Source organism: Colias croceus, chromosome 4 (genome assembly GCF_905220415.1).
Source record: "Colias croceus chromosome 4, ilColCroc2.1".
Lineage (NCBI taxonomy): Eukaryota > Metazoa > Arthropoda > Insecta > Lepidoptera > Pieridae > Colias > Colias croceus.
Window position 1 is genome coordinate 1035006 of NC_059540.1, and position 14324 is coordinate 1049329.

At 34.2% G+C, this 14324-nt stretch overlaps 1 protein-coding gene across 5 annotated transcripts in view; it reads left to right on the forward strand.

Annotated features, from left to right (window-relative positions):
- The window catches only part of LOC123691048 (disintegrin and metalloproteinase domain-containing protein 33), a 403256-nt gene that overhangs the window by 265481 nt on the left and 123451 nt on the right, over positions 1 to 14324 (forward strand). For all 5 annotated transcript variants that reach the window (XM_045635246.1, XM_045635247.1, XM_045635248.1 and 2 more), the window contains one exon: positions 399 to 449. In XM_045635246.1, the coding sequence (XP_045491202.1) occupies positions 399 to 449 (51 nt within the window). The remainder of the gene's footprint in view (positions 1 to 398; positions 450 to 14324) is intronic.

The following is a 14324-nucleotide window of genomic DNA, read 5'->3' on the forward strand; positions in this document are numbered from 1 at the left end:
TTGAAAGTTTGCGGGAAAGTTAATTTGGTTGGTGAATTTCAATAATTTTGCGGGTTCGTCTCACGTTCTCTTTGCGCAATGGCGGAGCTTTGATGTGGGCTATCATTTAATCTGTTCGTAGTTTGTTGCTGAAGGTTATGCTGAGATAATTCTGAATCTATTGACTTTAAATTTGCCGCACAATGCTCTAATCGCTGTAGAGTTGGAAACTAAGCGAGGGGAGCAAATTATCTATGGCGTGTTAATCTAACTATTGTACAGTTATGTATGTCTATTTATAGATACTTTTCTGTGATAAAATATTTGCTATGGACCGATTAAAATAACAGAAATATTGTTGTGACATTATATTCATCGTAATTCAAACTTGGTTATTAATGAAGATGTTTTTTTTACAGCAGGGTCGCTACGGACAGGAATATCAAGGAGTCAGCCGACCACGCTCAAGAGTAAGTTTTTATTGATAAGTTTCTTTATTTTAATATAATAATAGCTATGAAACGGATCACGAGATTTTTGCGTGCATGACAGCAAACAGTTTGGGTACTAATCTACGTTTCCTACAAACATACGCATTTTTAACTCTTAAACAATTGAAAACAACACTTTATTGTCCATACACAAAACAACTGAATATAAGAAGTAAATAGAATTAAATACGCCAAACACTGCATTTGGTAAATACCCGAACACAATAAAAAAACAACAACAGTCTACATACAACACTACCCGAAACAAAACTTTAAAAGTTAACAAACACTTTTTCACAACGTGATCCTGATTGCTGGCCAACAACAAAAAATAATCATTAGCCGATATCTTCGATACAAAAACAACGCGAGGCCCGCTCGCCGTCTTAATTACAAACCGTGATCACGGCTCCCAGTAATTATTTTCCCCCTTCCCCATTCCCCTCCTCCTCCCCCAATCCCTTGATATAAAAAAGGGGAAAATTCAATCACCGGCATGACAGGAATATTTCGATCGTACCTAAGCCATTTGTACCTACCAGCTGCTAATTATAAAAATGGATTATTTTTCGGCATTCAAGGGAAATGCTTTCGGGGAAGTGTTTTGTTTTATAAATACAAGGTAGGTATTCAATTTCGTTGTTATAAAGACGGTGGATTACTTTTTAAGTAACTTTCGAGAGGTCTGCAGTGTGACTGGATTTGTGGGTGGAAACATCGAAAATATAACTGTAAAAATTGAGTATTCTTGTAATTGAGTAACTTTAATTATTATAGATAGCTGTAAATATATTGGTCAGATGATTGCTATTGGTTACGTAACAACATTCGTCTTAGCACTTGAAGTAACAAATACCTACATTATCGTTTTTGATTCTCATGGGACTTCTCTACATATATAAAGCAAAGGTAATGTTTGTTTTAGGCGTTTTATTTCTACACAAATACCTTTAATATTGAAATACAAATATTTTAAAGTATTGAATATGGAATTCTAACTTAATCTTTGAGCAAGTTTAAATTAAATTTTATATCAGGTTAAACACTATTTTCTCTACATTGCTTAAGGGATAAGATCCGCGTAGAAATTGCCTTGAAGAAACTTACCTATCATTGATATTAAAAACAATATAATATAAAGAAGTATAAAAATTATAGTATATATATTATAATTATGTTCTCAAGCAATGTTTCTTCATTTCCCAAAGATTTCCTCGAAACCACGGAAAAATTAAAAAAGCGAAACAGTGAATTATTAAAACTAAAACGAAGTTTAGAGCAAAACTTCGCAAACCCGACATATCAAAGGCTCTTATAAAAATTCAGTGTGTACAGACAGACTAAAAGTTAAAGTCACTTATAAGTTTCAGGAAAAGTGATACATAATAAATGGTACGGCCAAGTTTTAGACAAGCTCACTACCGAACTAGTTACCGAGTTCGTAGTTTGTGATGTTTTTCAAAAAACGGTACGTATAGAACTCAATAGGGTTGTTATGGATGAATGTTTCGAGAGTCGAGCATGCTTCGTTGTGATTTGAGTAGCAATGTATTCGAGTCTTTAGTGGGTTATTTTTCGAGTTTATATTATGTCTTCGAAAGTGGAATGATTGATGTTACCAGCAACCAGATAAGTAAATCATGAGTTACATAGATTGCATGTCACCATTTTTTGATAGGTCGAAAAATGTAGTGAAATAATATAGGTACACAATGATTTTTAACTCTACATTCTATCGTACACGTTGGATTAGAAAATAACAAACACTAAACAAAGCTAAAATACAAAAATATTCCCATGCCAATGTATTTCCAATTCATTAAGGCATCAATCAATAAAAGTTTCATTGTATACGATCAAGGCCGAGTGTTAAAGGGATCCTAATCTTTATGACTTTCAAAAAGAAAATTTACGTGAATTATAATCCACCTGCAAACCCTTGAAACATGCACGCTAAGCTCTAACGCGTAATAAACGCCGCAATCTGATGATAAATTCACTAAAGCCCGGTAAATATGCACTCTCGACTAAGTATATAAATCCAGTAGTTGCACTCAACATGCAACTTAGTGCGGGATAAAATAGAGTCTAGGTTGGATTTATCACATCTTAGCCGTTGGATCCTCACGACCACTGAGCTTAATATACAGCGTTATGATGTTTTCCATCTTGAATATTATTTATATGTGTGTGTGCATATGTGTGGGGGTGTGTGCAATAAAGGGATAAAAATTTATAGGACTGCATGTTGTGGATAGTGAAACTAGTTTACTGTGTAGAAAATGAAGGGATAATCCGGATTTATTTTTATTTTATAAAAATGTTTAGTACGAAAGAGGAGAAGTGATATCGCGGAGATTAAATTAAATAAACAAGTAGTAATAAGACAAAAAATAAAGGATATAAACACAACATAATATTTAATTATGACAATTTAACACAATATCATAAGACAAATAATTTCTGGACAAAAAAGTCATCCCACCTAACATTCAGGAATTTAACACACACTACCAAACGTAAAAAATAGTACCTACGTACGTCATACATCATCACACATACATCACATACGTCATCTACAAAGAAAATACACAAACTTTACGAAACCACAAGCAAGATCCACAAGCCAATAAGAAGATTATGAGTCGAGATCTCTTTTGAATCCGCCAAGTATCAATGGGCATGCACTTGTAACTTTTAATCAGACTCCAAATTGGTGCCGTTCCGTTAGATCTTTGCTCTAACTTTGTTCGTATCGCTTATAATTGAATGCTTTGTTGGAACTTTTAATAATGAAGCCGGGCACCGTCTTGATGTATACAAAGTATTTGTATTATTGATATACTATTTTATATGCTACTAGCTTACCGCCCGCGGCTTCGGCCGCCTTGTCTAAAACCTAATAAATTATATACTAAAACCTTCCTCTTGAATCACTCTATCTATTAAAAAAAAACGCATCAAAATCCGTTGCGTAGTTTTAAAGATTTAAGCATACAAAGGGACATAGGGACAGAGAAAGCGACTTTGTTTTATACTATAGTAGTGATGTATTCCTGAATAGCTTTATCCAGCGTGTAAATAGGAAAAAATTGACTCAATCAAATTACAAATGACCAAAAAGAATAATAACCATTTGAAGTTAGGAAAGTATAATAAATAAATTCTTGAATGCCATTCAACAAGCATTTTTTTTACCGTCTAAGGCTGGTTGCAGAGCTTGACCGACCAAGATAACCAGTGCGTACCGTCGGTCCTGATATACGCATCAACAATGTGTATGACTATGACATACTATTACGCATGACAATACTCGTGCGTATGGCCGGTCTAGCTATGAACGGTTTTATGAATTTCATACATATTATGACAAGCGCGACTGACGTAGCTCTGCTGCCTTAGACGGTAAAAAACATGCAAACTGTTTTTTTTTTAAACATAAAAAGCTCTAGTGCAGACGGGTAAAAACAGCCTTCAAAACTGCAATAGATTGATTCGCTTTAAAACAACGGTATCTGCTGTAATCTAAAAAAGGTGTCACAACAAAACAGTGACGACACGACACGATTTTGATATATCACTATTGTTCTAAGTCGCGTATATTTATGGCCATCGGACAAATGGGCAGAGTATATCCATCGACGCGAAATTGGTCCATCAATACTCTATTGGCGAGAAATGTGCCGTCATACAGTAGTATAGGCGTTCGTATGATTTGCGACGGGCGGCCACTATTTTTCATCGTCGTACACTGTAAATCATTCGTAGTGCATTATCGTGGCGCGAGTTTAAACTTAACCGCTTGGCCATAGCAACCATTTTTCTTTGACACACACTTGGCGCTGAAATGGACTCTCACGTTCTCGATAATTTACTTTGTCTTCGCGTTTTGTTTTTACTTGAACAGTTTCTGAGTGGTGTCGCGGTAAAATATAGTCCGTGTCAAAGATGCTATCCAAACTGTTTTTGAAATTATTAAATTTTTTGTTACTTTTTTAAATCTCTATCTTTATTCTACATAATATACATATCTATCTCTCTACATCAACTAAATATATTATACTTATATTTTTAAGCTATTGCATAGCTTATATCGCGGGCCTTAAGCGCGGGGACCGAATCGAGAAATTCCGTAACGAAAAAACCTCACGCTCCCCACTCCGACGGGCGGAGGTGTGGCTTGAAGGCATAGCATGCAATAGCTTTACCGCGGCAGTCCCCGAGTGCCACACGTCGTTTTTTTTTAATATATTAATAATTCAGAACCCTTTGTTTTACTTATATCCCTCCTTCTCTCACGCAAAATATAATGCTCCTGTCACACGTCCAATATGTTTTTATAATCTGTACATAAAGCTCCATCCACACGTAAGATCGTGTTTGTGCAATGGACGCGTGTTTGCGCAAACGGAAGGTGTTTGTACGGGCTGTGTCAACTGCGTGATTGTGAATCGACATGCTTTATTGGCTCTCGACGGATCTGTTATTTAGTCTGATATTTAGTTGGAGATGTAGTTGGGGATATAATGGCAATTAGATGGTGATGATTTTGTATTGGAATTGCAAATATAACATGAAAATTAACATACTTTATCTAGATAAATAACTAACTGCCCGCTCCAGCTTCATCAGGGAGGACTTGTTTGTAAGATTTCTAAAATATTTAAAATTGAAGGGATTAAACTTCTAAAATATATGATCTTAATCCCATCAAAGATACAATACAGCATAATTATATTATTGATATAATTTGGAAATAAGTTATTAAATCAATCGTTTTTAATTGTTTTGATTAATAATACCTACTTGTTCGTGAAATTCTTATCAAAACAAAGTATCACCTTAATTGGCATGTAATAAAAAACTATTACTTAAACTTTAAGTTTTATTAAATAACTATCTCCCGCCCGCGACTCCGTCCGCGCGGAAAAATTAAGAAAAATTACGATTTATTTTTTTTCTACGTATTTTTCCGGGATAAAAAGTATCCTATTTTATGCCCAGGATAATAAGGTATAATTATACCAAGTTTCATCGAAATCGAACCGTTAGTTTTCACGTGATGCCTGAACATACAGACAGACAGACAGACAGACAAAAATTTTTTTAATCACATATTTGGGCTTGGTATCGATCCAGTAACACCCCCTGCTATTTAATTTTTCAATATTTTCAATGTACAGAATTGACCCTTCTACAGATTTATTATATGTATAGATAATTATCTAGACATCCACTTCTTGTCACTAGCTTTTGTTCCCAGAATACAATTCAAAGGCGACGCTAGTTCTCGAAGTTGTTGTATCACTCATTTCAATCCGACTACAATCTTGAGTTTAATAACGTTTTACCAACAGCGTACCTAAAAGTTTGGTTATACCTGGCTGAGAGAGAGTTGTGCTTGTTTAATTTTAAAGTTGATTAAATGTATTGTGTATTTGTTTGTGTTAATTGGTGTTGCAGATTTCATCTTTATTTACACACTAGCTTTCCACCCGCGGCTTTGCTCGCTTTGACTTAAGTACCTACTAAACTCTTGAATCACTCTGACTATTAAAAAAACGACGTGTGGCACTCGGGGACTGCCGCGGTAAAGCTATTGCATGCTATGCCTTCAAGCTACACGTCCGCCCGTCGGAGTGGGGAGCGTGAGTTTTTTTCGTTACGGAATTTCTCGATTCGGTCCCCGCTCAAGGCCCGCGATAGAAGCTATGCAATAGCTTAAAAAAACGCATCAAAATCCGTTGCGTAGTTTTAAATATACATAGGGACAAAGAAAAAAACTTTATTTTATACTATGTAGTGATACAGAGTTTTCTCGAAGCCTATATTTAGTTACATTTATAGACCGACGAGGCAAACAATGAAATGTATTATGTCTGGAAGAACATTTTTTCCTCAACTAATTTTAGTAGTGTTGTGTAAAATGCAACATGTTTGAAGATGTATTTAAACACTGCTGTGTCTAATAGCACATTAAAGTTTTGATCATGCAAGTTTTCGTATTCTAAAGTTCCATAATATTATGATCCTTTAGCACCTTAACCATAGTATAACCATAATATCTATGTTTTAAGTATACCAATAAAATTTTAAGGCGGTAGTATAAAAAATGACTGTTGCTGAAAACTTTCTTAGCATGTATAAAAAAGAGTTTCAATAGTCAGGTGCATTTTGTAGCTACGACATAGCAGCACTTCGGTTATCGGTTCATGCAGAAAAGTTCATACATTATTTAAACGCATGAAATAATGGGAACTTTATATTATTTTGCATTAACGCTCCCGAGTGCATGCATAATGCTGAAATTTTTGAAAACGTCGACTCTACGGATTTTTAATAGTGTTTGTTCTGTGGATTTAAACTTTTAGAAAAAAGCGTTCTTTTAACCTTTTAAAAGTTATATTCGTATTATCGATTTGTACTAATAAAAGCTGAAGAGTTTGTTTGTTTGTTGTTTTGAACACGCTAATCTCGGGAACTACTGGTTTGATTTGATAAATTCTTGCGGTTTTAGATAGCTCATTAATCGAGGAAGGATATAGGCTATATTATAATATCATCAAGCTAAGAGCAACAGGTGCGGAGCACTGCAGGTAAGACCGCGCAGCACAGCTAGTATTATATAAAAAATAAAGTTTATTTTTATATGTGCACATTTCGAATAGTATTGGTTTTTAGAAGCGATCCCTTTGTATCCGATTTCAGGTAAAATATAACATTATAAGTAACACTAAAAGCAAAATAAATACAAAAAATATATTTCACTGAAAACGCTATGACAGGATAATAAATAAATGACAGGAAAAAATATTGTTCACTCGATAAGCGGATACACATAAATATTGTGCATTACTTTATTACATCGAAAAGTAAAGGATTAAAAACCAATTTTACGCTGTTATCAATCTAATTAATTACCTCTGGGTTTTCCAATGAAATACATTATTTACTAGCTGCGCTCCGCGGTTTCACCCGCGTGGTTCCGTTCCTGTGGGTCTTAGCATGATAATATTATAATTATATCCTTCTTGGATGAATGGGCTATCTAATATCGAAATAATTTTTCAAATCGGACCAGTATTTCTTGAGATTAGCGCGTTCAAACAAATGAAAAAACTCTTCAGCCTTATAATATTAGTAAGTAAGTATAGATTCATTCACATCGAATACTGTTACATTTTAAAAAGAAAAATGTCCAATGAAACTTTTAACTAGGTCCGAAAAGAGATCGTTATAAAAAAAGTTTTTATGGACTTCGAAAGCGTCGTTAAGATGTAAGATTTTACGATTGGGCTTGAGCGATGTTTGCCGTTGGGTAACAAGGGATGATTGTTTTATAAAGATATCGATTTTTTAATACTTATACATATAAGATAAGACTTTTTAGGACATTGTTCCGTTCTATGACTTTGTTGGCAATTTCGTTGGCAACTTTGTTGGCAAATAAAATATTTTAATTCTCTATATACATATACTAGCTTTCCGCCCGCAGCTTCGCCCGCGTTTTCAAAGAAAAACCCGCATAGTTCCCGTTCCCGTGGGATTTCCGGGATAAAACCTATCTTATGTGTTAATCCAAGTTACCCTCTATATGTATGCTGAATTGAATTGCAATCTGTTCAGTAGTATTTGAAAGAGTAACAAACACACACACATCCTCACAAACTTTCGTATTTATAATCCTATCCTACTGATAGGATTTGAAAGCACATTTTAAAATAAAATGATTTCAATTTACCATCTAAAATGTCGCGTTGTTAACTTAAAAATTAACCTTCTAATTCAATATAAGTACCAAAACTCTTTATTTGACTCAACATTCGAGACAAACGTCGGTCTCTTACGACCCATACTTGTCGTCAATATGATACCCAAAAAAGGACAGCCTTGAAACTTTACGTTTATAATTCGGACCATTTTCGCCAAAAGCGTGAGGATTCAGGACATTTATTTGCAAGGGCCCGTTTGTATAGGATAGGTCGAGTTACGGGCAAATAATGGTCCAGATTTGGGCTCGTTTGATGCGATTTTAAAATGATACAGGGCTAATGTGGCGGATTTTATGTGGTTGTAGAGGTGAATGGATAAGTATTGTGTATTTTAGGAGGATCTTATAGTTGAATTGATAGTAAACCGTATTAGTGGATGTCACTTTATGAATCGAAAGATCACCTACTTGTACACCCGCAGAAGGCTGATCACCTACTTGTCCCTTAAGAAAATCGATCAGTGAAACAGATGTATAATGCATCTGCCCTTACCCCACTAGGGGACATAGGACTTCACTTTTTTTTATGAGAGTATAGTGACTCTACTAAAAACTATTTTGTTTGTTTTCGATTACAATCAAAGGCAAATATTATATGCTTATACAGTTCAAACAGATTACAGGAAGTAGACAGTCGACCTATGCAGGCAGTATGTAATATTTCTAATTATTATAATACATAAAAGTTACATTGTGTATTACCTGTTCGACAAAATGCTCTATTATTGTAGCCGTTTTCATTTTTATTAACCCATATTAAAATAAAGAATGTAAATAAAATAATAATTACAACAAACATTTCTCCAACATTTAACAGTTTCATCCTATGTGAAATTCATATTTGAAGACGAGTACAAATCATTTTTATGATTAAAGTACCCTCCATTCATCAAAGTTAATAAACATTGCAAACGCAATTTAATTACAGAAGAAGGGACATAACAATGATATGATACGTAATAAAAACGGGGGCATTAACCTAATAAGCCTGAACATCATTAGTTAAACTATATCAGGTAATATAATACTGTAATGAAAGTACGAAACGACCTGAATCACATCTGATTCAGCTTTAGGGGCGAATGTTTTTAATTAGCAAAAGAGGTTATATATCAAAACCGGCTCCATTATCTGGCGGGTTTCCGCAAACAATGACTTGCGATTTTCTCAAGATGGCGGCAATTTTGGCGGGAAAAAAATTAACAGGTCGCCGGCAATTGGGTAAATTGCTTCTGTATCGAGTGCGCCTTTTTGAAACGCTTTAGGGGATTATCGGCTCGCGTTTCTTGATAATTTGGGGATGATAAACAGTATTGATACTTTCGATTATATATTTGATACTGCCATAAATTGGGTAAGAATTTGTTCTTTTTTCGACTCGGTTTGGTTTAAATTGGGATTTGCGTTTAAAATAAATTTTAACTAATTTGATAATAGACGTTTATTTTTTATACCATCTGTTTTTCTTTTCTTTTGATTTAAATACAATTGTGTAGTAAGGTATTATCCTAATTTTAGTGATTTACGATTACAGACAATATTTAGCTTTCTTCTTTCTTAAAACTTAGTAGACATCAAAAATGATGCATATTCTTCCATAATTTTAAAAGGACGCTTCCTCTCGTCGTAACTATAAATATATTACTAAACTACTACCACAATACAAGCATTACGTCTAAGTGAAAAAAATAACCTCTTATTCCCAACAGGAGGCAGGCCCTCGACTGGGCATTTAACGTTTTTTCCTCTAACGTGTTATGGCCTAGCGAATGCGGGGAGAACCGCAAAACAAAGTGCTGTTTTAATACTCCGCTGGGTTAAGTGGGGAAATATATTTTCCCCATTCAGCTATCTGCTTTATCTTTATAACCTCTAGTGTTGATGGCTAGATTTTTTTCGCGTTCGCACGTGATTCTTGAACTATTTCGTACCAAAGATATGGAGATAGCAAGTACTTTTTCGTAGATTTTTTGAATATGTTTATGTTCTGTAACTGTAAAGATTTTTTCCAAAATTTCATTGTGGTTATTATTTTGGGTAGTAGGTACAATGATTGAGACAAGTATTAGAATGGATTCGTTCATCATTCCTACATCTACAACAAGCAATAAGCATCACTTAATTCTCTATTTTACTCTACATTTCATATCGTGTTTAATTAAAATATACACTGTTTACGCTTCTTGTCTCCGAATAAAATATAAAGACCTAATTTTATTATCAAGGAAGATACACAATCAATCATAGCACTCACCTACAGTGTAGACTAATAAAAAATTATAAAGCGAAACAATTTGAACCGTAATTGTTAGAAAATTAGGAAAATATTCCAGCATCCGCGGCGAGGCAATCAATCTCGCAGGCGACGGAGCACGACTCTTACATAAATCCGTGCACCGTTCTGTCGCTGGCCACAAATCATCCCGGGTCGCCACGTCGCCCGAAATAGTGCGAGAGGTGGTGCCGGATTTCGATGTGTACTTAGTTTATAAATATAAAGTATGTAGTGGCAGATTTACGTATCGTAAAAGATCTTTTAATGTGTTGTATAGTTTGATAGTTAATAGATAGGCTATATATATTATCATTCCCAAAACTGTTGAAAAAAATAGTTACTTTCAAAGTTTTTTATTGTTTCATTCATTAAAAAAAGTACTCACGAACAGAAACTTACAAATATAATATACTTCCAAATACTACTTTAATTTAATTACCTATCACAAAGAGATCATCCACAATACAATGTAAAATAACCTTTTTCCTTTTCAATTTAAAATCAAACGTCAAATGTCCAACCGGCTCTCGGTCTATAACAATTTTTGTGTGCCGCGGGTGTGTCGTAAGCGCCGTAAGGTTTACGCAAAACGTTTCGCCCGCGCCATCCGAGATTCCGCGGGAAGTAATGCATCTCCCGAGAGCTTGCCTTTTTGTTGTTACACTGCAAATTGAAAACCATAACATTTGAAGTTTAGGGACAGGTGTTCAATTTGGTAAACGGATTTGTTTAAAGATTCGTAGTGTAGAAGTGGGGTTGTCTAAAGTAAAGGTTTGATTTAAAAGGAATGGGATATAAAATTGGTTGATCAATCCGGTATATAATTTGTAAATGTATCTAATTAAATAATATGTAGAACATCAAGTTACATGAAAACTGACAATAATACAAGAGAAGTAAGATTTATATTAAATTTTTTAGCATTTCATTGACACTATCGCAACTGCAATGTTAAATAAGGGGTATACTTAGTTGTAATTGGCTTCATCTTTTTACCAATGAATATGCACCGTATATAATGTAGATTTATATGTTCAAAATAGGTTATCATTTCGCTAACGTTACTAATCTAAAAGAAAATTATACCAAAACGGCTTTCATTTGTTGTTTACTGAATGCATTTTACACGAGTGACGATCGCACATATCAATCAACACGATTTATCAATAAAACAACAATCACGCCGCCATTACACCGAACTGTATTCCAGTGATAACGCGAATTCAATTTTATTCATTAACTGGCGCCCAGTGCGGTTGTATCGCTCTCTGAAAATAATGACCGATGCGTGGTGTTGCACACAAACTTACTGTATCGACGCCTTAATTACTGTGGCCTTTGTGAATGCCACAGACCATGGAATACGGTGTGAGTGTGTGACGTACGTATTTGGGTAAGATATTGGCTTTGATAATCACGGTGTTTTAGAGGTAGGAAGAAAGATTTTGTTTTGTGAGCGAACACTTCAATTTGTAGAGTTATATTCAATCATTTAAATTGATACAAGAAAAGTATGCTTTAACTACATACAGGGTTAGTTTTCAATGACCGGCCAAATTTTCAGAAATGGTTCAGAATCGATAACATTTTAGATCTAATGAAAAAAAAACCTTTTTTTTTTCATAATTAGATTTCATTCCTGTCCGCCACTAAAAAGCGAACGTGTGGACATTACAAAAGCAAAATTCAGTTCAACAACCTAGATAGGTAGAAGTTAGCACACACATAAATTTGGCGATGCGCGCACGCACACAGGTGCATTGATTCTGGCGGTGTTTACGATTTAGGAAATTTTTAAGACATTTTCAAATGAATGCTATTATTTTTATTTTATTTTATTCGACAGACGACAACAATGTTTCAAATGTACCTTTGGTTGAATATCTAGATCTTAATTTTAAATTTTGGCTGGTCATTGAAAACTAACCCTGTGTAAAAAGATGTAATGAAATTATCGCTTGTCGATTGCAAAAGCAACCATATGCCAAGTATAAATATCTGATATAGAATACGAATGGATATAAACGTTATCCTGGTGACCTTAATAAGTATTATTTACAGCTTTGAATAGAAAACCATTGTTAATTTCTACCGTACGAATCCAGGCCAGCGGCTAGCGCATTATAACGACTACTGCATTATAAACAGTCCGCATTCCTTTAATCATTTAAGAAGAAGAACCTTAAATATTCCTCTTTAACAGCATAAACAGCACTGCACAGTCAGCAGCGCAGGTTTTTTATTTGAAAGTTTTTCTTATAAATCTATCTACGAGTGTACACTTGGCAAACTCGCCAGCTAAAGTTTCATAATGAATGGAAAACGCGCGGCTTGCTTCATTTTTCAGATAAACTTTGGTAAAATCCGCGGTTCTTTTAAAGTTTACAGCAGGTTTCTAGTAAATAACGCTTATAGAAGTGCGAAATTTAATGGTCGAAGATTTTGTAGGACAAAGTTATCTTTACAAAAACAATCGGATAAATCTTTTACGGGACTCTAGTAGATAAAAAAATATGTGTGTGTGTGTACTAGTGTACACACGTAAGAAGTGAAACTTCTTTGTGACCTTATTTTTCAAAAAATAATTTACTATATGCATTATGCATCTTTACAGAAATACGTCGAATCACGCATGGTAGGGATAAAAAAAAGATGGCGTGTAACGGAAAAATATTACGAGTAACGAAAAAATGTTACACTAAATTTTTTTACAACCCCGATAAAGAAGTTTCACTTCAATAAAGAGGAGCTTAAAAATATATAGCATTGTTCGTCTAAATTCTTGACAAGTGAAGGCAAGAAACCTTTTCAATAAGGCAATCAGCGAAGCGAATATCGCTTCGTAAACGCTTCGACGATTCGCTGTACGCATCTGTTACATGTCGCGTCAAATACATTGTCTACTTTTTTGTTATTTGGAAGGATTTCAGCGTAAATAGCTACAGCTGTATCTCGTGGATTTGATTTCAGTTTTATGACATCATTGTGGGGAATATTCGATCCGGAAATTTTTGTATTTATTATATGATTAGCTCTTACGATATCTTTTTTTAATCTACATACCTACTTAAAATAAATTTTACTTGTTTTAAAAATAAACGATAACTGCTAAAGAAATGTAATTTGTAATTTCGCAAAATTATGTAACGACTCTATAATTTTCTTTCCATCGTTTCTATTAATATAAAATTAAACGGGTTCTAATATACATATATAATATCATTTAAATAGACACTGAAGAGTATAATATCCTCGTCATCAAGATAATATTATGATTCTATATTTTGGAATCAATATTCAACAATAGTTACATCTCACATACTAATTTATAATAAATGCAACGCACTCAGCGTGCCCAAAAAATGAAAGCCCCAATTATATATATCTACTTCAATCTAGCCTCGGTATCTATACAAAATAGCATATTCAAATATGAAAAAGATACCGAAGCTACCGACTGAAATTGTTTCACTGTTTTATTTCGTGCAGTTCGCTTTTACTTCTAAATCAATTTTATGTAAAAATTGTGATTGCTTAAAACCGAAATTTCAATATAAGGAACGCTTTTATAATTATCTATTGTCAATTAAGCTTTCAATTCAATGAATTTTTAATTAAATTCTGTTAAATTATGCTGCGTAAATAGACAACAGCTTGTTCTTTCCGATTCATAAACGTGTCATCGGTGACGGTTTAAAAAAGTTTTTAAACACTATTCTAAACCAATCTACCCAGAACCGAGCGTTGCACCTTTTAACTACATACCTGCAGGGCAGTCACAGCAAATCTAATCAGGCAGGGCAGCCGG